At 41.9% G+C, this 26,172-nt stretch overlaps 3 protein-coding genes across 4 annotated transcripts; 2 read left to right on the top strand and 1 right to left on the bottom strand.

Annotated features, from left to right (window-relative positions):
- Positions 1–3,341: 3,341 nt before the first annotated feature.
- LOC308107867 (dickkopf-related protein 3-like) lies at positions 3,342–5,176 on the top strand. The gene is made up of 4 exons (XM_080460440.1): positions 3,342–3,628; positions 3,767–3,941; positions 4,027–4,228; positions 4,736–5,176. The coding sequence occupies exons 1-4, from the start codon at positions 3,476–3,478 to the stop codon at positions 4,794–4,796; spliced, it is 591 nt and encodes a 196-aa protein (XP_080316566.1). The 5' UTR covers positions 3,342–3,475; the 3' UTR covers positions 4,797–5,176.
- A 1,980-nt stretch (positions 5,177–7,156) lies between these two features.
- Positions 7,157–12,604, top strand: tectb (tectorin beta). Of its 2 annotated transcripts, none has more exons than XM_080460236.1 (11): positions 7,157–7,425; positions 7,492–7,562; positions 7,700–7,890; positions 8,598–8,749; positions 8,857–8,929; positions 9,032–9,135; positions 9,585–9,668; positions 10,248–10,410; positions 11,590–11,668; positions 11,768–11,800; positions 12,289–12,604. In XM_080460236.1, the coding sequence occupies exons 2-11, from the start codon at positions 7,496–7,498 to the stop codon at positions 12,342–12,344; spliced, it is 1,002 nt and encodes a 333-aa protein (XP_080316362.1). In that variant the 5' UTR covers positions 7,157–7,425; positions 7,492–7,495; the 3' UTR covers positions 12,345–12,604. The 2 variants fall into 2 exon arrangements, with proteins under 2 accessions (XP_080316362.1, XP_080316363.1); XM_080460237.1 differs by having other exon boundaries at positions 7,411–7,425; positions 7,495–7,562.
- A 121-nt stretch (positions 12,605–12,725) lies between these two features.
- On the bottom strand, positions 12,726–25,420 carry gucy2g (guanylate cyclase 2g; the record flags this gene model as incomplete). The annotated part of the gene is made up of 22 exons (XM_080480655.1): positions 12,726–13,410; positions 13,883–13,990; positions 14,066–14,157; positions 14,698–14,796; positions 15,723–15,897; positions 15,963–16,155; positions 16,270–16,410; positions 16,483–16,660; positions 16,930–17,085; positions 17,162–17,330; positions 17,424–17,495; positions 17,588–17,692; positions 18,166–18,249; positions 18,452–18,592; positions 18,677–18,843; positions 18,920–19,023; positions 19,145–19,280; positions 22,104–22,248; positions 22,322–22,504; positions 23,159–23,283; positions 23,365–23,713; positions 25,094–25,420. 22 exons carry the CDS (start codon positions 25,418–25,420, stop codon positions 13,315–13,317), a joined length of 3,345 nt encoding a protein of 1,114 aa, XP_080336781.1. The 3' UTR covers positions 12,726–13,314.
- Between the last annotated feature and the right edge of the window lie 752 nt (positions 25,421–26,172).

Raw genomic sequence — 26,172 nt, 5'->3', positions numbered from 1 at the left:
CCATCCATCTATCTGTATTTTCTTCAGGGTAAAGACAGGTTTTTTTTTGTGCCGATTCATCGGTGTGACTGTGGAAAAACATGTTTTGGTGGGAAGATGGACTCTGGTGCCCTCTCCCATTCACAGTGTCCAGTGGGGGGTCCAGGTCCATTACAATGGGACACACATTACCCTGCCATTGTCTCTGTCCGGCCTTAATTGCAGGTCCTGCAGCGATGTGGATTGTGACACATTCATTAGCAGAGTCATTAACACCGGGAGAGCGTGTTGACGATGGTTTGGAGACAGTTTATCTGTTGTCAGCGCTGCGTCAACAAGAGGAGACTTATCTTGTTGTAAGCTGAAGAGAAACGTGTTTGCGACCACGTGACGAGGGCCTCGTCTGAGAAAACACCGCCGATTATCTCTCAAATAAAGTTAAAGACGAATAAATAAATAGTTTGTGGTATGCATTTAGTTTCAGCTCTCATAGCATCTCCTATACACATTCTCAATACACATGACTTGGATAGAATGAAACCAGTCGCATGGCTGCATAATCACAACACAATGCTTGTTTGCTTGTGGCTAATTGCCGCTATTGTGCCTGCTAACTGATCGCCACTCACATTATCAGTCTGTATTAGCATCTTTTGATAAGGACGGGACTACCTGGAGGGGAGAAGCTGTAGACTCCCCGATCGGTGCTGTCTGCACTCTGGACATGTAAATGGCCAATGATTATCCTGGAATCTCAGTGTGGAGTGAAAAATACTGAATGAAACGGATAATAAACAACTCATATGAGCTGTAAAAAAACTGTTAAATGTTTAATAGTTGTTGGCGGACTGTTTTAGTCGAGAGATCTTTCAGCTATGAGGTGATTCCTACAATCTTATCCGCATCAATGGTGTCATCCCAGATAGACGCTTCCCAGTTTGACAATATATATATATATATATATATATATGTGTGTGTTTTTAGTTTTTTTTGTGCATCGGACATTGGGAACAGGCGAAGAGTCTTTATTTATTCATTTTTTCTTTCCCCGGCCTTGATTTGTCCAACTTCTTTTCCCCCCTGAAGGAATAGAGACTATTTCTCATTCTATTTAGTAGTGTGCAACCAGGTTCTGGACAGTGTCTAGGAATTCATCTGTTCTGATGTCTCCTTCCCTGTTTTCTCCCGTCACGCTCACATATGTGCAAAGTTTATGTGTAAAGTTTTTTCACTTTACGAGTTACTGTACTTTTTTCAAGGGAACTATATGTCTTTGGGAGTAAAAATGCACTACTATTCATCCTAAGTCACTGAAATTTTACAAATAATTTAATTTAAAGCGTCAAAATGAGAAGCGTCTATCTTTGATGAAACAGTTTATTAACCGAAAAACAACGTTAAACTCAGTGTAAACGGAATGACTCAACTTTTCGAAAATGCTGGAACTCCGTTGTCGTGTGGATGGGTGACACTTCCTGGAAACGCTCGAGGAAATGGCAGAAACACTGCTAAGTCGGTACTGATGTTTGTTTTTGTAATGAAACCACACACACATGCCATTTTCAAAAAGTTGCATTTTCAGTGGTTCGGCGCAGCGTTGTCGTGTAAACAGACCCCCAGTTTTGTGTTTTCACTTGGAAACGGTGTCATATTAAATACAAATTTCTTTTAAAAAACTGGTTGCGCAATTGCTTGCATAAAATTCATAGTGTATTTTAAAATTCACATTTCAGGAGCAGTCTGCTGCAGGGTTGTTGTTGTAGATGCATTAGTCCAGGATGCCAGTCAATCACAGGAAAAACACATTCGCATTCACACTTACAACCAGTTTATAGCCACATATGAACCTTAACGACACGTCTTTGGACTGAGAGGGTAAACCAGAGAAACCCAAGCATTCACTCACTCTGCCCAGAAACACCCCAAACGTCGGGTTGCATCATATCACACCCCTGCTTTCACGTGTAAAGTTTTTTTTTTTACTTCTGGTAAAAACAGCATTAATTGCATAATGCACATTTTTAGGGGGAGCATGGAGTCAGGCTGTTGCACCGGAGGATTTACAATAAAGTTTTAGGTTTTCAAAATGGTTCAAAGTGTGGAAAGCTTACATGTAAAGTTTAAAATAACTTTGTTATTCATTTAAACGTTCACCTCCAGTCTGTAAAGTGATGACATTACCTTCTAAAGTTCATGTTGCATTAGCAGGTTCATGCACTGACTTTTACCAACAATAATCTGAAGAGAAATATTGCCGTATTCAGTATTTCATGTTTTTCAGGAAATATTCCAAATAAAGCACAAAGTTGAGTCATTTCTTGTGTTTTTGGATGGAAAACCCATTGAAAGCAATAAAAATACAACCCGCAAATAAAAGACGGGGTTTCTGGAGTTTTCATGTGTGGTTATTAGTTCTAATTTTACTCAGTTTATCAAAAATAACAAAATATAGATATTTTCCATTGTGTAATTCTGTGTACTAAAACTAAAATTTCGTCAATATTAATAACTATATTTTGGTCTCATTTTTCATGTCTGGGCTTTTGAGGAGGAAATTAACTAAAATTAGTTTAGAACCTTGAACTTAGTTTTGTTAGTTTGGGAAATTTGTGTGTGATAAATCACATCAAATCCATGTTTGGGGCTCAGTTAAAAACAGGATTTAATAAGTTTCTCTTTTACAAAAGTATGCCACATCTGTTCCGTGACTAATTTAACGCTGTTGTAATCTGTTATACATTAAAATGTTGATTGATTGATTAATTTGGCTCCAGAAGTTACAAATGACTGAAAACTGAAAAGTGAATGTTTTTTTTGTCGTCTTTGCTCTCCCCCCGTGAAAATGAATGGCTGATGGTAATTACATTTAATGAGATCATGGGGTCGTCTGTGGGGTGCACTTCAGCAAATTGCCCCCGGCGGGGGGTCTGATGTGGGGCAGGCCCAGTGTTTAGGGGGGCCGGGACCTCTGGGGGCTTTTACCTGTCAGTCAGCGAGCAGTGAAACGTGTCCTGCGTCAGTCTGCTTTTGTCCTCCGTGTTTGTTTGTCTGGCGGAGATAACGGCGGCGAGGTGGCGCTCGTCTCGGCTCCATTGTTGCCCCATCACGTCCGTCCGTCCCCTCCCGGCCCCCCGCTCCCTTGCCCCCCTTCCTCCCGGCTCTGACTGGCCATTTTGCCACTATTTTCTGACCGCAGGGGGTGACCCAGGCTATTTAGTTAATCTATTAACAACTAATTGTCTCCTCCCACCCTGTTGCTTGGACAAACAGCCTGGTGAGTGGTGGGGCAGGGGGGGCAGGAGGGGTGGGGGTGGGTGAAGCCCTGCTGACCTATAAAAGCCCTGCTGGAGCCGCAGCCTGCCACTGTCACTGCATTTCATTTCAGACTTTCTCCATCAGGCCTTGTGAGCTTTGAATTTTGTTTAGTTGCTGGAGCCAACGTCTCTCCTTCAGTCTGTCCATCTAGTTTTTTATAAACATCTTTTGTTGGGAGACGATGTGGAATCTGTGGCTGGTGTGCTTGTGTCTGGGCACCTCCTGGACTGAAGCTCGTATCTGGGCCTGGATGCTCAACATGCCTCACAGCCCTCCGAAAGAAGGAACAAAAGCTGCGTTGGAAAGCAAGGCGCCTGTTGCCAAAGCACTCACGGTAAGATTTTAGGATGTTATGCTCAACATCTTTAGTTTCTGGGGGCAAAACATTCAGATCTGTGCTTGTCTTGTATAATTAGAAAAGTTATTTCCTGCTGGATTTCAATCGGTTTTAACATCTGGTGCTTTTCTTCAGGCTGCGTGCGACCAGGACAGGGCTTGTGGCCGCGGCTTCTCATGCGATCGCCACTTTGGGCTCTGTGTGCCTCTGCGAGGGGAGGGCCAGTACTGTCGCAGGGATGCGCAGTGTGTCCGCGGACTCAGCTGCATGTTTGGGAAATGCCACCGCAGCATCCCCAACGGACACGAGGGTAAAGGGTTTTACCAGCATGTGTGATCGCTTTCTATCGACACTGTTTTAAAAGGTGGCAGTAACAAAGCCTCTTCTTTACCCAGGAGCGAGATGTAAGCTGGACAGGGACTGCGGGCCGTCCATGTGCTGCGCCCGCCATCATGGCGAGCTGGTGTGCAAGAGGCGGCTCGTCCGAGGCGAGAGCTGCTACGTGCCCGACGGCGGCCTGGCGTTCAGCATCAACCAGATTTGTCCGTGTGACGAGGGCTTACTGTGTCGGGAACACAGCGGGGCGCATCGGAGAGAGTGAGTACTGCAGAGGATTTCCAAAACAAACGTCTTAAAACAGGGAATTAGTCTAAAAAAGAAAACATTAAAAGCCATTTATACATTCATGAATGTGTGTAAAGATGGGATCCAACCCAAATCACACACGTTTCACTATTTATATCTTAATTCATTTTTCCTATGTCACATCATAAATACTATTGGCCACAATAATTAAATACAACTTATATTTATGTTTAAATCTGAGTGTACTGTCAGTGGTACTACTTTTATGTGCAGTGTGAACAGGGCCTCTGAGCAGCTCCTCACTCTTTAGTCCTAGATGGACGATTCAAGGATGAATTCAAAGAGTGGGGACACAACCTAAACATAGTGAACGGCAAGAAGAAAATATTCTCACTATCATTTCAGATTCTTCATTCACGTGTATTTACAACCAGCTGCTCATATACACTATTTTACAATCTATTTTCTATGCAAATGTAAGATTTGTGCAGCATTGTAACTTCAGTTTTTGTCTTTCAGGAGAGATTTCATTTACCACCCAGAACGAACAAGTTGGACCTGCCAAGTGCCCAAAGTTTGACACCAGCCTCGACACTAAAGCTATTTATTGTGTAAATACTAGGATAGAGAAATGTGTATATAAAAAAACAAAACAAACAAACAAAAAATCCCTGTCATTATAATAGTATTACTGCAATGTTGTTTTCATTGGTTTGAACAAATGTTGACAAAAGCACTCCGGCCGGCAGCTTATCGTGTCTTCTGATTGTATATATAATCTATAAATGTTTATAACCTTTTATTATAATGAATAAATGAGTGTAATTTCCAAAAGCTGCAATTATGATTCAGTCACTGAGAAATTAATGTTTTTTTTTTTAATTTTTTTATTTTTTTATTATAAATGCATGTAACTAAAGAATGACACACATTATTGGCTCTAAATACATTTCAAACAGGTGAAGACTTTTATTTTAAACACTTATATGATAGTTAAATAATAGAGGATAATGAAAAGTATCGTAAAAAGTTACTTTTATAATTAAGGCAGACATAATTTAAGTTTGGATGTTTTAGGATTTGTTTGTTTTTTCTTGAAGAAAATCAAAATTTATTTCGATTTTGGGAAACATAACAACATATTTGTTTTTAGTGATCTCAAAGAAAAGTGGGGAAAAAAAAAATGTTCTCTGAAATCTCTGAAATTCATGTGCCTGCACATGGGTTATTTGTAATGGAACTTATAAAGATAAGACAAAATGGTCACGTCCAAAGGTTTTGATTGGCCCATATAATCTAGTGTATTGTACATTTTGCCGTTCTCTCAGATCTGCTCCACTGGCATCAGGTAGATCTAAAACAGAAGTGGCCCCAGGGAAGGGCCTTGAGGAACTCCTCACGGAAGTTTGTTACCATAGACATCGCTGTCCTTTGGATAGGATTTAAAACAACCCAAACTTTTTTTTTTCCCCAACAATATCAGCCGGGAATAGAAGATTTCATATGGGCGCTATAATTAGTGAGCATTGATGAATCACTCACTGAACAACTCCCTCTTCAAAACAGCAAAGGTTTAGTCCACCTTCCGAGAAGAAGAAAATTATTTGTGATTATTCATTTTGCCTCATTTTCATTTATTGACATTTGTATTGGTTCTTATCTAATCAAAGTCGTCAACAAAAACGATGACGCGGGTTATAAAAGTCTCACTCCGGGGGGGGGGGGTTCTTTGTGTTGTGAAGCTCACGAGGACACACGAACTCTGTCTCTTGTCCGAGCACGTTTCTCGGATGGTTTGCAGTGGTTACATAACGTAGAGGAATCCTGCAGCTCCTGATTATCAGCGTCACCAGATGCCGTAACACAAGACGCCCCTTGACCTGATCCCAGATAGGTATCTTCCTCCGACGAACCCTCGCGAATTTCCCAGTCGGCTCCATTGAGATGCTAATGGGCCGCGGTTTGCCACTTCAATTGCAGGGTGACTTGAATTGTCCCGTGAAGGACATTAGCGTCTCACCTCTGTGCTATCGGTTTACACTGCTTTTCACAGAGTAAAAGAATCATTTGGCGAGAGGAGAAATGAAAAAAAAAAAATCACATATCTAAGTTCGGAGAAATCTTTTTCTTTTAGTGATCCTCTGAAATGTGATTTCTTGAAAGGATGCCGTGAGAATCTCGCTGCTGAATTCACGTTAAGAATTGCAGTAATTTATTCATTAAAACAAAAAACACACACGTTTCACATGTAAGAAAGGCAGACGAAACAAAGGCGATATCTAATAGCACAAGACAGAGAGAAACCTTATAGGCCCTATCATCTCCGCTCAAGAACACTGCTCACTAGTGTGTACCAGCTCCAATCTGAGAAACCATCACCGTTTAAAGGGACCCTGACGTGTCTGTTTGTGCTGTTTAGCCTCTTAAATGGTTTTCTCTTGCTGGGAGTTTTGTGGGGGTTTTTTGGCTGCTGATCCGTCCTCTGCCTTCAAAAACACTCTAATTAGAATTAAATTAAAATGTTTACGCCACGGTCATGTGTGCCCTTAAAATCCAGACGATCGGGTTTGCTGTGTTTACCTCATCTGAAATAAACACCCTCTTTATGTTGCCAGTTATAAAGCTAAATAACATATGTTTTATAATAGTAATTTGATGTCATATCAAGAGTCTAGCTTCTGGCAAATGTAAAAATAGGAAAAATATATCGATCATTAACTAATTCTCAGTTATTTTTCTTGTACTCTATGGCGGGAGGAAGGTGATGGGGGTATTCAGGGTACAGAATACACACTGTACCGCTTCACCACCAAAAGTTAGTCAAAAAGGCATGACAACTTTTTCAAGTGAAAACGCAAAAACGACACGTTTTCACGTGAAACGCTGTCGTGTAAATGGGGCCTAATACTTCTTACCCGTGTTTTTCGTGTTTCCTCGTAGGAAAAATTTCTCATTGCCAACGCCAAGAAAGGGGTACCGAGCAGAAATCCTGCGAGACGCAAGTCATTTGAAAGTCAATGTCTGAGCAGCACAGAGGGCTTTTGTAAACCGCTTCACAATAGATGGAGATGGGAGAAAAGGGGGGAGTTGGATTCCCTTCAACGGGAGAGTATAAAACCTCTCCTCCAGTGGTCGATCCATCCAGTCGGTGGTGCAGGTAGCCTCTTCTAGAGCCATGAGGATCCTCTGACGCTTCTTCACCTCATCAGGTCAGCATTACTTCATATTCATAGAGTTTTATTTTGAAATATTTGCTCACTTCTATTTCTGTGCAGCAGCATGGCTTCTGTTGGTGTTCTGTTAATGCTGCTGCCTGTCGCATGGAGCTGCGTGCCTCAGAAAGCAGGTAACAGCCTGCAGGGGATTTCCCGCGCCTGAAAATCCTGCAAACCAACCGCTTCCGCGTTTCATCATTTCTTCTCTCGTTCTGTTTCTTCTACTTCAACCTGTGTTTTGTCTCTTTGTGCCTCCATCTCCTTTCAGACTACGTCATGGTGTCGTGTTTTCCCAACGCCATCATCGCCAACGTGCCCGAGTGTCCGTACGGCTGGGAGATCGAGCAGCTGTCTCTGGGTGGGGTGTGTTACACGGGAGTACACAGTCCAGGCTACTACCGCTTCAGCATCCCGGACCTCACACCCAAGAACCACTCGTACTGCGGCACACAGTCTGAGGTGAGTCCTCAGGTGTGGATGTAGGCGGGTGGGGGGTGTCATCCAAGACCAGCGTCAGTTCTTAAATGCTCAACACATAAAATGCTCATTTAGAACTTTTAACATATTTTCATCATTACTACCTTCAGTGCTCATTATTTCTACCAAATAATCACTAATTGTGTGAAGTGGATTGGAAATAGACTTTATACATCAACATTTATTTTAAATTCTATTAATGTTACAGATGATTTAAAAAAAAATATATAGCATCTCAGTAGTAGACTTGCAGCACCTTAACAATATATCTTGATATAGTGGAGAGAACAATAAGAATAAACATTTGAAGGGATTAGATGTAGAATAGAATAGAAATCAGAAAATATACTGTATTTGTGTATTGAACAATGCATTTTGAATGAGAATCAATGTCACAAAACACACCAGAGAGAGACAGATTGCACTATTTAGTTTAAAAGACATGAAGACAGTAAAAATAAGCAAATTTTACACACACAAAAAAAAAAAAATACACCACCTAACTGCAAGTGTCAGACCTCGGGGTGATTTTGTTCAATTGCAGTTTTTGCAGGTCAATAAATTGAAATACTGTGGTTTTAGCTTAAATGTGAAATAAAAACAGACGATCGTCAGACTAAATTGCTCGGTCCTGTATGCAGCCAGTGCTGCGACTGCGTCTTTAACGTCCGTTTGACTCTTCTCCACAGTACATGCCCGGCAAGGACCCAAAGTACATCTTCTACAACTCCGTCGTGTCCAACGACACGTCGCTGACGGTAAGGAACCAGCCGGTGAACTACACCTTCAGCTGCGTGTACCGAGCAGCCTACCTGGTGAACAACGCCGTCTTCAGCCAGAGGTGAGTGGAGCGGAGGAAACCGCGGCGGCCGCACGACGTGTGGAGGACCTGATGCATTCTCACCCAATGACTTGCAGCGTTTTTACTAAACCCTCTGCTTCTTCCAGAGTGGCTACAGTTTATGTCAACAATGGGAGTCTAGGCACTTTTAGGTCACAGTTGTCTATGAATGTCTTCACGGTGAGTAGCTGCTCGTCGTCTTCCAGCTGAGGCGACGCGTCGTTGTTTCGAGACGAATATTGTCGTGGGGGCGACGAAATGACGCACGCATATGTTTTCCAGAATTCAAAGTTCCTGTACGCCAAGGACGCGCCCTACGTGATCGACACGTCTGAGATCGGTTCTGAAGTTTTCATCGGCATCGAGGCCAAAGGTCTCAGTAACAGGTAGGAGTGGCGATCCAGATGTTAAAGTGGGGCTTCAGTACAACGCCTGGAAGACTGGGACTGGATGTGCCGAGTCATCTGCTTTCACAGTTTTGCTCATAGATTTGGTGCCCTGGCTAAACACTCATCTCTAAGGCCCTGTTGGAGATCGAATTTGCAACAATGACCCAAAATATAACAATATAAAATATAATGTAAGGTATAAATATTGATCAAATATAAATTTTGAAGGTTTAAACAAAAAAAGGAGTTTTATTTGGAAAAATGTGGGTAACTTTTATTTTGAAAGCCAATTAAACTCTAATGTAGCCCGTGGCATAGAGGCCACCACCTAACCCCAACCCTAAGCCTAATTTTTCTGGTTTCCAGAGATACATTTTTGTTTCTTTTTTAAACACAGGTTTTCATTAATGTGCAGGAATTTGATAAAATGTACGTTTTCCTCACAGATTCAAAGTTGTGATCAGTAACTGCTGGGCCACTCCAACTCCGTACTCCACCGACAAGAAGAGGTGGAGTCTGATCATTAACAGGTACGCTAAACGAAAGCACACCGGTCAGCCACAACATTATGACCACAGATGGAATAGTGACTCACATTGATGTTTTTTTTTAATGGTGCCACCTGTCAGGGATTTTTACACCAAACCCAGGCTGTGATGGGCTTCAGAATAGCTGGATTCTCATTTTATTGTCAATGTTCAAGTGAAAACTCATCGTTATTCCATTTTCGTTGCAGGAAAGTCTCACATTTACACGGCAATGTTTTGAAAACGATGTCCGTTTATAGAGAAACAACAGAAAAACTGAAAACTATGTAGTTTTCTTGTTGTGCCACTAGTGGGTGCTGTTGGTTGATTTTTGTCAAGATTTCATCCATCCTGGGAGCCTTTTTTAAAAAAGTTGTGTTTTCAAACATTTTAGAGTCATCCAGGCTCTGAATCCCTGAATCCTGTCGAGACCTCAGGCCTTTTTCTTTTCTTATTTTTCATCTTTGTTATTTTCTCCCAGTTGATAGTAGGATGTCTTGTAGACTTGTGCTGTGGCCGACTGATGTGTGTATTCTGTTTCCTTAAACCAGTTCATTATTTTTAATTTCTCCTCTCGGCCAGCTGCTCCTCGGACAACACCGTCACTATTTTCGAGAATGCCAAAGACAGCCGCTCCATGTTCAAGTTCAACTCCTTCCGCTTCCAGCGGCTGGAGAAGGTTTCCACTGTGTGGCTGCACTGCGAGGTCCAGGTGTGTGACGCAGAGCGGCTCGTCTGTCAGCCCGTGAGTATGCACACACACACACACACACACACACACACACACACACACACACACACACACACACACACACATTCCTCTGTCAACCGTGAAGACATGACACACTGAACAGACGCCATCAGCAAAATACTGAACTTCCTGTTCAAATCAATATAAACTCCAGACAAAGAGTCAGGAAATGTGCGGTTTGGGGATTTTTCTGCTGTTGCAACAGTAAATCTTGCACCATTTGCCTGATGTAAGTCTGATGAAAGACAAAAGTCAATAGCAAACAAATGCTGCCATTAGAAGAGGAAATCTGATGTGATATTCCGGACAGATGTGGTACAATTGACAAAGAAAAACAGATTTTTAAATTATGGATTGACAAGAAGCTTTGAAATAATATCCATAATCCAGATTATCAACACTTCTGAACAGCATATTGACATTTCAGGGTCATTTTCCCTCATTGTTCACATTTATTACACACAGTTTAAAATTTTGTTAATTGTTTTTAAATTGTCCTTCATGTTATATTTCCGTTAAAACAGCGTCATTGCTTTTCATTAAGGTTAATCCATGGTGAGTTTTTTTATTATTATGTGTATTTTCACACAGAGGTTCAAAGGAAGAGCCACTTTTCAACGTTTTACTTTCATACTTGCGTACAATTCAGAACCTTTACTTTCTTACTTTTACTTAAATACGGGAGTTGAAGGCTGGTTTCTGCAAACTAATTCTACCTCTGTGTTCGACACTTCTGACATTATAACAGTCGTCCATCGAGGACATCGCACGTCAGAGCACAGAAAGGGTCATTTTTGACTTCTCATGGAAGGAAAAGTACACGTGTAAGCAGTAACGACAATAATGACTTAATAGCTTCATGCAGTGAGCTGTGACATTGTGTCCTCCACCGCACACACCACAGTTCAATTCAATATCGTGCTTTATCAGGAACACTTGTCTTTCTTCTTTTTAACTGAATGTTCTGTCCCTTTGTAACCATGACTAACAAACACAATCACATGTGTGCCAATGTTTTACCGTTCTCCATCTTCTCTGATCACCTCCCGGACATTTAATGCCGCTAATTCAAATTAAGACGTGTTCCCCTACCCAATAGAAGTGGCCACAACAGCAAGTATAAAGCTTAATTGTGATAGTAGAAGAGTAAACGGCGGTTTGTTTTTCCCGAAGGGCCCGTGCTCTGTGAGGAGTCGGTCAGCAGAGGTCGACCCGAGTGGAGGCGTCCTGACGGCTGAATTTCAAATCAGAAGTAAAATTGTTTACATTTCTGTCTTAAGGAAATGAGCACTTCATTCAAATGAGTACACCAATTTTATTGTTTCTATTGTAATGAATTGTCTCTTCATAGGTAATGGATCCTCTAATAATGCACACATAAAAGGTAAGTGAATAGACTAATGTTAATAAAGTGTATTCTATGTAACATTCTGATTCTTATTCAAATTATTGGCTTAATGTATTATTATTATTATTATTGTTGTTGTTATTATTATTATTAATGAGTAAATAAATAAAGGGGAAAAGTAACTATTAAAAAAAGAAGCAGCCTTGAAATTGTCAAACACAGGGACTCTTTGATCCAGATCCAGATGTGTTAATCTAAAATGTAATTCATTCTTTACTCAAACTTTAAAATGAGTCTTTGAGAAATTCACTTGTTTTGTTTATTGTTTATTTCAAACGTTTTAATGAACACCGCATGACTTGTGTTCAATCATACGATTGAACAGCAATGTAGTTTATCATAGTCATGCTGCAGGTTTTCATTGGGAAAATGCTCCAGTTATTAGTTGAAATACTGAAACTTGATTTCTGCCCTGAATTGATCGACGTCAGATAGTTAATTCTCTACATTTCCTTTCCCATCAGGCACGTCGTCTCTGCTCACCCTGCTGGTGGTCCTGATAAACACATGCTGTGATTGAGTATCAGCGTCCTGAGCGTGGAAAAGAGCATCCATGCGTTACTCGCTCACATAAACACACAGATGGGGAGCCACCCAGGACTCAGGGAGCCCACGAACACACTCTTCCTCCTCTTCCTCCTCTTCGTCTCACACTCCAACACAGGACTTTCTCATTATCTCACGCGCATGGATTGCAATAAGGACATTTATTAACTTATCTTATTTCGTGTTTCACGCATAAGTTCACTGGTTTCTCCAATAAAGACTAATTGAAACGGGACCATGGCTACATTTGTTTTTAACTTTGAATGAGGGGAATGTTTCACAGTGTGGGGGAAGCAGTTTTTTTTTTGTTTTTTTTTCTCTATCCAGAAATGAAAACCAGATTCGGAAGACAAATCAAATCACGAAACATACTTCTTGTTTATTTGTTTCAATCTAGAATAATTGTGCATTTATAGCTGATATTGAAGGAAGATATGGGCAAGAAGTAGTTTATATACAGAAATGTTTGATAGCTCTGCTTTAAAGCTTTAAATCCAATGAAAACATTTGTCCTTCTTGTAATTTCAACACAGAAATATGTGACATTACTGGAAAAAAGGTCAAATTATCAACTAAAAACAAATATAAGACAGAAACATACCATTTATCCAGTTGTGATCATTTAAAAGAAAAACTAAAAATACAATGTCTCCAAATATATCTCCCAACATAAGAATTATTCCAATTAAAAAGTATATAGTAGCTTATATTTGTCGGAATAAATATTAGATGCACTATAATATATGCATTATAACAGCAGAAAATAATGTGCTTCAACATTCTGCTATAATGCAAATAAATAGAAATAACAGATGTGAAAATGAACAGAATGGAATGTTTAAAGAGTCCAAACACGTGTTGTAACTCAAACTACACTTTTACATCCACCAGTGAAAGACAGAGGAAACAAGTTGATATGTTGATAAATGTGGAACGTCCATGCTTCAGATGTGCACTGAGGGCATCGAGGGCTGTGCAACAGGAGCTCTGGTCAAGATTTTCGGAGCCTTTTTGTCTCCAACTCGAGCCAGTCCTGGTTTCTTGAGCAGAAATGAGACAAAACACTTCCAGTATTGTGCAAATGTTTTCAGCAAAATGTTGCCCTAAAACCTCGGAACATGTTTTTAGGTTACTTTAGGCTTTGACTGGTCATGCCCACCACGACTGTAGTACTTAGTAACTAGTAGTTGTGCACATGCTCAGTAGCATCCCCCTCCCAGAGTGACTCCCAGTCTATATTCTTCTGGACTTGGTAGTTTTATAGTTGACAGTCACTGTAATAACAATCGAACTTGATCGTCTGTCCACTACAATGTCTGTGTTCTCCCATTGTTAAAGTTTATTGCAGACTGCTCTCTGTGGCATGTGTGTGTAGTTTGATTACAAAAACAACCAGTAACCCCCACTAGTGGCCCAACGTGCTAACTACACCACGGCCACTTGAAACGTGTAAACTTGAACTTCACTGCGCATCAGCAAAGTTCAACGAGCAGCTTGTTTCTGGTACTGTACCTCTGTTTGTACTCTGAGGTGGTCGGCTGGTGGAGAGTTGTGGGCAATGAGAGGAGGATTGAAGTCCTTCTTGTTGAGCAGCCAGTAGGTCTTATGACAGCCTTTACCCTGCCACAGACACAAACACACTCGGGTCAGAAACAGGTCGAGCATCTTTTTGCTGAGAAGAAGAAGAACAACCACCTTCATTTCAATTTCTCCCCGTTCTTCCAGCTCGAATGATCCAGCTTGGATGAGAATATTGGCCGTGCCCTGTGATATGTGAATCTTGAGGGCTGCGTGTAATGAAAAATAAAACAAGCAGGTTTCGACTGAAGCAGATCTGTTATCAGACTGAGAGAGAAGAGGAGTTTTGTGCACGGAATGTAAATGAGGGTATCATAAAGTAGGAATCTTTGTCAGGTACACACTGGAAAATTGAATATATGTCACATATTAACCTTCTAAAGTCACTTTTATTAGCTTTAAAAAGTCACCCACATTTTTCACTCCAAAGGCGTTATAAAGGTGTCAGTGTTTTTAGAAAAAGTAAGACAAGCTAAAATCCCCCATATTTCACGATGTATTGCTCAACCTCATGTGTCCTTAATTGATTGCTATTGAAACTTTTTCAATCTCGTTGCCACATCCAGGAAACTACCAGTCCGAGGTGACCGTAAATTACAAACATTGTAGCAACACACGGTCAGTTTTTCTCCGCCATGTAATTTTAAACATTTTCACGGAGTTAAATTCCCTCACAGCTTGAATAAGTTGAAAAGAGCCATTTTGTTTTGATGTGACGTGGAGTTTAATCGAATTTTGTGAAAACTCACGTGAGCTGTTGCTTTCCATGCGAGACGCCGTGTTTACTGTGTCTCCGAAGAGGCAGTACCGAGGCATGGTGGTGCCCACCACTCCAGCCACCACTGGACCTGGACACATTTCAAACCTCTTGAGTTTCAAGGCGGTGGTATAAAACTATGAAGAGCATCCAGCTGATCCTTCATGAGCAGTTCATTTGCTATCCACAGAAGGTCATGCTGGTTAAGGGTTCAAATGTCCAGTGAAGATTTAATGTGTCCATTTAGAGCTTAAAGGCCACGTCTCTTGGTATTTTTGTTCATCTGCTTCTTCAATCAAACATCCAATCGGCCGGTCAAAGAAATGTACAAAATTTACACTATATAATAATAATGTTGTTTTGTTTCTGCACTCATAAGTTAACACAAAAACACATTTGCAATTTTTAATGTTCATTCGCGGTTAGGATTTATCGAGAATAATGTCTCAGAAATTTAGTAAAATATATTTTAAATTTCAAGGTCATATAAACTCTACTCTACTAGACTCCGATGTTGTATAATGAATTATCTTAATGTTTTGTTTTTGATTTCTCTGACTTTTAAACCAAAAATCTGAATAGGGAAACAAATAAAGCTTGAAACATTTCTATTCGTATATAGTAAATCTAAAATACAGATGGAAGTTTCACTGTTGTAGTTTAACGTCTATGAGGACGATTCAGAGTTACAGGAAAAGATCAAACAGTTATCAAATCGGTGGTGGTGGTTGTTTGTGGTGGATTCAACATTTTAAAATGAGTTCTTATTATTTCATCTGCAGTCTAGTCGGATTATTATCTGTTTTCAAGGTAGAAAAAGACTCATTGTTGTCTATTTGTGTATCTTTAAATATGGCAAATACGGTATATTCACTCGTATAATAATTGATTTTTACTTTTGCTTCACTAAAGAAAAGTAATCTCTTGGCACATTTTTTTTAACATGTAAAGAGCATGAACACTTCTACCTCCCCACAGAAAAACGTATAAGTGATCCCCGCTGCCTGTCTCACTCACCAGAGTGTATCCCGACTCGGATGGCGAGGCTCTCGGTGGGCATGTGACGGATCCTGAAAACCTTGATGGCGCTGAGGAAGTGGAGCGCCATTGTGGAGATCTCCAGAGCGTGTTTGGTGCCGTTGCTGATGGGAAGCCCACTGGCCACCATGTAGGCATCACCGATAGTCTCCACCTGTTGAACGGACACATTTTATCACACGGCTTTCGTTTCACCGTGCTAAAGCAGACCACACTCGCCTTGTAGACGTCGTACAGCTTGATGATGTCATCAAAGAGGCTGTAGAGATCGTTGAGGAAGGTCACCACTTCCATGGCGGAGCTGACGGAGCACATGGAGGTGAAGCCCACGATGTCGGAGAAGAAGATGGTCACCAGCTCGTAGCTTTGTGGCTCCACTGACATCCCTGTCATCAGCTGGTCAGCAATGTAACTGAACACAGTGAAACAGTGAAATAGTGAAACTGATTCTTCCTTCTTTAGTCACCAAACATAACGACTGTTTTTGGATCGTGGCGAAGAGCTGGAGCACCGGAGAACATCGTACCTGGGTAACATGCTGGAAAGAAGTTTGTCCGCCCGCATCTTCTCCGCCGTCAACTGATTGGTCCGCTCCTCCACCACCTCCTCCAGGTGATTCGCGTACTTCTCCAGCTTGTCCACCATGTTGTCCAGTATGTTTGCATGACTGCAGTGCAGAAGGTCTGTCACTCAGGAGGCTCATGTTTCAAGTCTCGAGGAGATGGGAGTGTTCGCCGACCTGTCTGGACTGGTGTCCCTCAGCCGCCTCCTGATGGACCCAAACGGTGGCCGGTGGTCTGGGTTTTCACTCCAGCAAGACCTCATCAGTGCATTGATGTTCTCGTCGCAGAGCTGGTCAGATAGCACCGGCCGGAGAGGTTCTCCCTGGAACGGCGTCCTCAGCTGCTTAATAATCTCTAGAACGAAACATATCAAAATAGATTTGGACTTCAGATTTCGCCTGTTCTTCAAGGTTTTCACCACTTCTGTGCAGTCTGACTCTGAATCTTATTAAAGCAACTGGAGCAACTTGGTAGAAAGTGGTGTAGCTTTCATTAAGGACAGACTTCCTGGGGCCTGGTCTACTAAAGCTTTACCCAAAGCTGGACACAGACATGTAGAAGCTGATCTACTAATACAGCGGCTCCCAAACGTCCTCTTTTAGAGAAAACAACAATGCCCTGACCTTTGGGGTCCAGGTTGATATCTTGAAATGGACCGGCCTTGGAGTTGTACATGAGCTCCCACACGATGACGGCGAAGCTGTAGACGTCGCCTTTGGGAGTCCCGTGCACCATGAATCCCACCTCTCTCAGAAGCTCCGGGGCGGTCCAGTACATTTCTACCACCAATTAAAATGAAATCCAGTGATGAACATCCATGCAGGAGGAACGCTTCGATGAGATTCACTGTCTCACCTTCGTATTTCGGGTTTTCAAGTGAGATGACCTTGTTTTTGCCGCCACATCTAAACTCCCACAACCCGAAGCCAGACAGTTTGATTTGGAGACGACTGTCTACCAGACACGTGCTAGGCTGCAGGTTGCCGTGAAATTTTAAGCTGCTCTTGTGAATAAACTCCATTCCCTGAATCACAAAGAAAATGAAGGTATCATTGCTTTACACAAGCCTTGCACACCGATAATAATTATTGCTGTTGTTGTCCTTAAAGCCACTCACATTCACGATGTCGTACGCAAAGGAGAGCTTGAACATCCAGTCCAGTTCCATGTCTGAACCCTTCAAAACATCCTTTGACAAAGAACGCAAACCTTTTATGGAGCAAAACATCTTCTTTCATTAACGGCGTCAGATCTTTATTCAGTTTGGTGTTTTTTACCAACCTGCAGGCTGCCTTTCTTGCAGTATTGCATGACCTGACAGACGTTTGGAGGCTCGATACAGACGCCAAAAAACTGCACCAAGTTCTCATGTTTCAGCTCCTTCATCTGTCTTGAAGAGTTTTAGAAGATTAGGCAGGGGATGTTTCATCTCATGGGTCTAAAATAACACTGTGGCTTTTTTTCTAAGTGGTTCCCAACATTTCATCTCTCAAAAAGTCACATTTTCAGTGTCTCTGAGCACCACTGTCGTATAAACGAGCCCTCCGCCACAGGTCTTCCCACGTCTGCTCTCGACTTTCAAAATTTGTCTGACAACTATTTGCAAATCTCTGAGCAGCCCTCTGATCAACGGATGGAAATTAGCCTTGTGCTCAATACAGGCATATTTACGGTAACCCTGCGAAGAGATGTCTTGTACATTAATATGCACTGTACTGTTCAAATAAACAAATGAATGAAATCAAATGATCTCTAGCACCACCTTGAGGGTGCCTCGGAGCGCTGGTTGGGAACAATAAGCTTCACAACTTTTTCCAGACGTTAAAAGGTGAAAAATTATTTAAAAGGAAGAACTTTACCACATTGAACTCTCTAATGATTGAAGGTTTCTGGATGTTACAGATCAAGTAGTTCTTGAGGTGCTTTATGGCCACTTGATTTCCCTGAGTGCATCAGACAAAAAGAAAATGCAAAAATTTAAGAAATACCTTTCAAAGACATATTTAGGGATTTTAAAAACCACAAATGTAGCAAGTTGTATGTAAATCAGAGTGAGTGACTTTGAAGGCGTCATGAACTTATTTGAAGTGAGTGAACTCTGCTGTGTGGCAATGTGCACTATAAAACACAAGTAAAACGAGATACCTGATAGAGACCGATGGTGATGTAGATGTGTTCTTTGCCTGTTTTGTCCCTCAGGTCATAGCTGTTGGTGGAAAAGCTGGACTGTGAGCTCCCGCTGCCACTGTGACTCCGTGTGGTGCTCATGGAAGCGCCCTGCGCTCCCTGAAGGAGACATGAACACAATCAACGTGTTGGTGTCCCACCACAGTGACACAGTCATCACTCGTCACTCCTCTGTGCTCGTACCGACGGCTCCCTGATAATGGTGATGTCACTGTAGTCGATGATCCACCAGAAGGAGTCGCCCAGCTTGTTCTGCAGCCGCAGCTTCTGCAGCATCAGGATGCCGATGCAGGAAACCGCCAGTAAGCCGATGACTGGGAAGGCCACGAGCAGAGCCAGCACGGTGACGTCTGCGCCCAAAAGTAAACATGCTTAGCTTCGTGTCTTTGCAGTCAAAAGGAAAACGTGCCAAAATCATGTGATCACCATTCGACAGCCATTCGCAGAGTTCGTTGTTGAAGCCGCACTCCGGCATATCTGTCGGGGGTCGCCCCTTCGGCCAAACCACAGATCCAAACATAGCGGTCGGTCTGAACATCAACAGAGAAACTGTTAACTTTACAAACTAATGGATAAATCAACATTTTGTCATCGTTTTGTTTGTAAAAAAAAAAAATCAAGATAGTTTGGTAGTGTTCGAGTGTTTGTTACCGGACATTTTTGGTGTGACTATCAAAGTGGAGAATGGACACAAACTTGGAGATGTCTCCTAAATGCTGCAGGTCGTAAATGGAATAGTCCAATTTTCTCTCCCCTTCTTCGTCAAAGTGAACTAGTCCCGTAGCCCCTGCAACCGCAACCAGAGTTTTTACAGCATGTACCACCTGAGAACATGAGTAACACTTGAACACATGATCGTAGACGAAACCTTGATGAAGCAGCAGCCACAGTGACATTACAACAACTATATTAGAATATTTCCTGCGACCATCATGAGAGGAAGCTGGTGAATCAATGGATTAAACCGGATGTGACAAGCAAAAGGCCAGTGGACCAATAACGACCATCAAGAGGCTCAATCCGGCCAAAGAAAACAGAAAAGAAAACGTAAAAAAAAATTCAGAGCGTTATATCTATCTTATGCTTCATGCTATATGCGATTCCCCTCTGCAGGGACTGCTGGAGGCGACTGAGTGCTGTTACTGCGCATGCACATTTCCCCCCATGATAAATAGTTCCTTCTGCTCATGCACTAGTAAACAAACATGGCTGCCCCAGTAGAGTCGCTATTCCATTTTTACTGTCCAAAATGGTAGTTTAATATTTCAGAGTCACCCCTCATAGCTTCCAATTCATCCTCATTCTGTGTGGTTTCATTACAAAAACATGCAAAAGCACCCTCCCGTGGCCGGGCATACTAACTCAATGTTTTTTAACAGAGTAGGTCTTGTCACGTGAAGCGTCGTGTAAATGGCGCCAAAGAGAGGAAATGCCCCAGGGAATGACCCCACCGATGCCCTCCTGGCAATGAAGACAACAACTCCGGATTAAGAATTGAAAGACACTTATGATAATTCATTGTGAAAACACTTCTGTAAGGGGGAGCACACTCCCAAGGCATAAATAAGATACAATAAGATAATCCTAATAGTTTTTCTGACCTTTTGTGGAAAGTCATTAAAGGGTTGGTTTGACTCCTTGATAAAGAAATGTTGCAAATTAATTGATTCTTGACAAGAACGTATGGCGTTGGTGTAATTTATAGGTAGTTGTTGGGGACGCCACCCAGACATATATCTCGTTAAGATACATAATCAGGGATTGTGTTCTCACGTGCCGAAATGAGTTAAGACAGTGGTCTGAGAACCCAGATTGGGGATCTGATCGGGGATTTGTGGAACTGTGAGTCCGAGACTTGCATATTGGAAACTCAAATATTGTTGTTTGTGAGAAGGATAATAAGATTGGAACTTGGAGTCAGACTGAGCAGTGTTTAAAGGTATTGTTCCGATTTTTGTACTTGCACAGTGACCTTGGAATGGCTACAGGAAGTGATAAGGAAAACGCATTTCAGCAACTGGTGCTGAGATTGGAGAAGGTTTGTGAAAATCAAACAGAAGTGAAGGATCGGAAGAAGGAGACACAGAAATTAAGGTCATGAGTTGATGGTGCATTAAGGGGAGGATGGCTTGTGGAGTTGAAATCACTCAGACTCATTCAGTGTGGAAGAAAAGGGCTGAGAAGAACTGGAAAGTTGCAGGAAAAAGTAAGTTCGGAAAAAAGACAAATGTTTATGAGGAAGCAGAATAGCAATGTTGCAGAAACAGGGCGTATCTCCTCAAAATGGTTACGCTGGTGTCTGGAAAAGGTCTGTCGATTACTAAAAATTATGTGTTGGTGCAAGAAGTCAATGCAAAAACAGGAAATAGGATGATGTTTGTGTGAGCACGAGCAGCAAAAAACAAGAAACAGGAAAACAGATGGCTCGTGTTTGTGTAACTTCCCTAACCGCTCCTCCTCCTTCAGCTTCTCCTAATACGGTTTGTAGGCAGCAGCTAAGGGGACTGAGCGCAGGCACACAGATGCTACTGAAGTTGTTCTGGAATTCTACACCCCGCAGTGTATGACACCTATACTGATTTTGTACAGCTAGACATGCTAAGGGCTGACCACAACCAATACCCACCTCCCGTTCCCAACTAACCCATTTCACATACTTCCTCCTACACTGTGCCCAGACGCCTTACAGGTGCCCCCATGCGGGCATTATGCACCCAGTCATGCACAGACCGACTAATCGTTTGATCTACTACAACCTACAACAGAGGCGGGGGAACCAATAGAGGACAAAGCAAAGAGACTTGAGTCTCTGTTGGGACGCAGTCAGGACCAGCAAGAAGCATACGAGAGAGGGTCATATTTCCCTAGCCCCCTCCGAACTATCTAGGTACTCAACCACAACTCCCAATCCCACCCAGACACACAGACAACAACGCTCTTAAGGTCATTAGACGATTGTATCCTGTTGAAGTTTGTACAAGTGCACTCAGATAAGGACACGAATTCATAGAAAAATCCCAACAAAAGAAAAAGTTGATTTTTGGGTAGGGGGTAGGAAACAGACCTTGGTTTGGATACGGATACGGACCCTGGTTCGGTAGGGGTTAAGAAACAGACCCTGGTTCGGGTAGGGGGTAGGGATACGAACCCTGGTTCGGGTTTGGGGTGGGAAACGGACCCTGGTTCAGGTAGGGTTTAGGAAACAGACCCTGGTTCGGGTAGGGGGTAAGAAACAGACCCTGGTTCGGGTAGGGGGTAGGGATACGGACCCTGGTTCGGGTTTGGGGTGGGAAACGGACCCTGGTTCGGGTAGGGGGTAGGAAACAGACCCTGGTTCAGGTAAGAGATTGGAAACAGACCCTCGCCTGGGCAGGGGTACGGGGTATGTCAGTGATTCTGCTATGAAAAAAAACTAACTAGCATTAGTGTCAAAGTGAGTGAGTTTGTAAAAACACCCATAATGCAACAGCCATAGAAGTTTTTTTGGACATTTCACTGTATTTAGCACCAGACGGTTTCATTAAAATCGGATTTATTGCCAACGACAATGACTCCAGGGTTATTAGAGACAAGTCAGTGTCATGATGACGGTGTCAAACTGAGTGTTTACCATAAAACCGTATGTTGCTTTTGTTTTTCAGCCTCTGCAGAAGCTGCCGTCCATCGTGAGGATCTTTTCCATCTTTCAGCACCTCCTTCAGTCCCATCGCGTACAGAAGCACGGCGTCGTGCAGGTAGGCCGAGTACGGGCTGACCTGCAACAGATTCACTCATTAACACAGTTTACACTCACATTTCTCCAAACGTCCCCATCCTGTTGCCACTTGCCTCTCTGTCAGACGTCAAGTTACTCCGGAATGGGTGGCCTTTCAGTCGTTCAAACACTTGCTCAAAGAAGTCATAATACTCGTAGCCGTCGTAGGACTTCTGGCCGATTACAAAGGCCATGTCAAAAGCTCGTAAGGCAGCCTGGTGTGAGTTGCTCTGCAGGGCATATTTCCACACGTCATCCTGCTCAGGGAAAAAAACAGAAGAGTATCATTCTCTGGAAATAAGATTTCAGTGATGACATACACTCATTATTTCATAACATTTTGACATCAAAGCAGAAAAACACATCAAATAAACGTATTTCAAAGTAAAGTTGTCTCACAAACAGAAAGTTGGAAAACCATCAAACAGTGAATAGTTTTAACATTTAAAAAAAAAAAGTTTCTAACATTCTACAATTGTGATGGTTAATTCAGTTTTTTCTTGATGTTTAAGTCTCTTTTTTTGTTGTTTTAATCTTTATTTTTTGGCCTTGTAACAACCAGCAATGTAATCATTTTCTACATTTTGACTGTAGTAAAGCCAACAATGTAATTTAGATAACTGCAAAGAATGCAGTTTTATGTATGTATCATTAAATTATTGGCGAAAGGAATTGTATTTTTGAATGGAATGGTAAATGGACTTCACTTAGCTATATAGCGCCTTTCAACATAGACAGTACAATAAAACAAACGTAGCTAAAACGAATAGAATGAGGATAAAAACAAGGGTAATATAAATGAGACTTAAAAGTATTACATTATTAGTTTTGACTGACTTTCGTCTGGCTGCAGTGTTGTCCCCCCGTTGTCCTGCTGCGATGTTTTTGTGTGTTTTGATCGCTTTACTCACCATGCTGCCACTGACCTCAAAATGCTGCACCAGGAAGAACATGTAGTCTCCGTTCATGAGACCCTGACGCTCGGCCTCCAGCAGCAGAGCCACCGAGTCCTCTCTGTTGGTCAGCACCACGATCACTGCAGGGTCACGGGAGGGGTGAGGGTGGGGGGAGGCTGATCAACCTGATCACTGAGCGATCGGAGACCAGCTTTGCTTACCTCGGGCCACTGTGGAAATGTAATGAACATTCTGACGGAGCAGCTGCGAGTCGCTGGTGTCGAACTTCACCGCCGCGGCCAGTTTGAATTTGTCCCTGAGCGGCATCTCCACCGTCTTCCACAGAGCGTCCATTTTGTCCCAGGTGTTGGAATCCAGCCCACCGCCCATCATGGCCACGTGCCTCCAGCCGAAGAACTCCAGGGTCTTCACCAGCACCTCTGAGCTCCTCTTCAGCGGGGGCACGATATTGATGTAGGAGTCGTAGATGTCACTGTTGTCCATTTTGGAGGACTGGCCCATGAAGCCGAACATTGGGATGTTCCAGGTGGATGCAATGAGTCCTGTGACCTGGAAAACAATGAAAAGACTAAATAATCAGAAAAGTCCAGAATCCCGATGCTTTTTCACTTCTATTGTGGTTTGGATTTCTTAAAATGCACATTTCACTTTACTTTTAAGGAGTTTTTATGTTTTTCCTCAGTGGTTTTGTGTTTTTTCAAATTTTCTAGTAGAAAAGTAAGTAATTACATCTTCAACCTAAACAAATTACAAATTTAATAGTCATTCCATTACACTTGAATTAGAGATTCTTCTTAATATTAACTGATATCTAAATAAAAAAATGAATTCATTGTTATGATGATTGATAACATTTAATCTCTTTATGTGTCTTTTCAATACAATGTCAATTAAAGTAATTTATATAGCACTTTAAATAAAAAGTCTTGTCAGACAAAACCAAATAAAAAAAAACATACATTTCCCATCAAAACAAGTATGTTTTACTATCCTCCTTAAAATATTTTTGTAAAATGAGCAAAGACCGAGAACAAATGAAATAATTGTCATGATTTAGAAACCTAGAATGCCATCTTTAATTGTAAACTTAATAACATTTGTACGTCTAATCATAGATATTAAATACTCATGGGTAAAAATGTAAAGCCAGACATAAAAAAAACACACAATTTATGCTTATGGATCAAAAAGAGTGGCTTGAATGGGAGTTAGTCAACATATTTTGCCTGATAGAAGTGTGTTAGTTTGTTATTCAAATGAATTATAAAAAGAAAATTATGCCAAAAGAGCAACTTATGACATCTCAGCTAAGCTTAATACACGAAGTACGATATAATAAAACTGATAAATAGATAAAATAGTGTAAAAATGACAATATTTTCCACTGAAATGCAGGTCATCAGGAGGATCTTGTAATGATATAAAACCACTGAGAAGGAAAAAGCAGCTGATTGGATGAAGACCTCAAACATACTTCTCTGTTCATGAAGTACAGATTAACTTGATGCTTAATGGAGTGTTTTACATTTAAATATAGGTGTAAGATTATCTATAATCTGTGGAAATGATGAAAACACATGAAAAAACCTCAGATTACAGGTGCGAACTGGCGTCTCTTCCTCCCACTCAGTGTTTTACTATGAGAAGTTATATTTCTGTGTGTGTGCACATGTGTATGTTTGAGCGTGCGTGCATGTGTGTGTGTGCGGGATAATATAAAATGCCGGTAAAGTGAGAAATTACTCCTAATTATAGAACCTTTCAAGGAACAAATTGTGAAATTATCATATTTTTGAGTAGTTTCACGCTCTCATATAACATAGGAAAGTTGAATTCTGCTGTTCTCTGTTGGTTAAAATGTTTTTTTCCTTCACTGTGTGGAGGATGGAGGGTTCTCCAGTCGTCAGGGTTTGGTGGGTCATACTGTACCTCAGCTTCTTCTGGACAGGCCGGGCCAAACAGTGCAGACACGTTCTCTCTCCACACCTGATGGATGAAGCCGCCCAGAGACTCTTTGGGATTACAGTCTGAGCTCCTGAACACAAAATCCAGACTGTAGTTCCCGAGGAAGGACGGGTTAGCGTTGATCTTTTCCACGGCGATCTGCATGGCCGCGCCCAGCCGCAGGGCGCTGAAGGGGAAGGTCAGGTTCCAGGGCGCCTGCAGGCCGACCAGCAGCCTGTTGGCGTGGGAGATGTTGCTGGTTTTATTGGCGGCGGCGGCCAGAGCGCAGTGGATCAGCAACATGAGAATCATGCCGGAACAACACGCCACCTTCATCATGGCTCTCATCCTGTGACCTGGATTAAATACTCAACTTCTGCAGTGATGCTGGAGAGTTTGTTAGGGAGGAGAAAATGTAAATATGAGGGGAGGAGTGGGAGGTGCAAACATCACTGAGAGGAGGCTGAGCTGGAGGCGACACGGATCAGGCTGCTGAGAGTGACCGAGACGGACAGGGTTTGAGAAATGAAGATATTGAGATCAGATTAGAAGAGATACGAGATATGTTGGGTGAACAACGGATCCAATAATGAAGATTTAGCATTGAATTAAATGTAGATTAATTTGCTTTTTTTTCTGCTCTCAGACAATGAAAATTTTTTCCACAAAAACACCCGTCATCCACTTTATTAGGGACACCTTGCAAGTGTAAATGTATGAAATGTATAGTACTCTCACACACACACACACACACACACACGCACACACACACACACACATACGATTAAGCGGAGTACGACAAGCATAAAAGTATTCCCCAAATGAACAAACACGTAAATAACTGTGCATAGGTGCGGAATATAATACAATAAATAGAGCTAAAACAGAAGTTATATTAACATTAACATAAGATGATAGGATCACATGTACATCAACTTGTGTTCTGCTTTTAGGAACAACTAATCAGACTCCACTAATTTGATATCAGATTTGGCTCATGATTAGACTTTAACAACCACAGATTGAGTAAACTACAGTTACCGTTATCGCCACATCTCGTAAAG

The sequence above is a fragment of the Lipophrys pholis genome, assembly GCF_963383615.2.
Source record: "Lipophrys pholis genome assembly, chromosome: 1".
Taxonomy (NCBI): domain Eukaryota; kingdom Metazoa; phylum Chordata; class Actinopteri; order Blenniiformes; family Blenniidae; genus Lipophrys; species Lipophrys pholis.
This window is presented reverse-complemented; position numbering and strand designations above follow the sequence as displayed.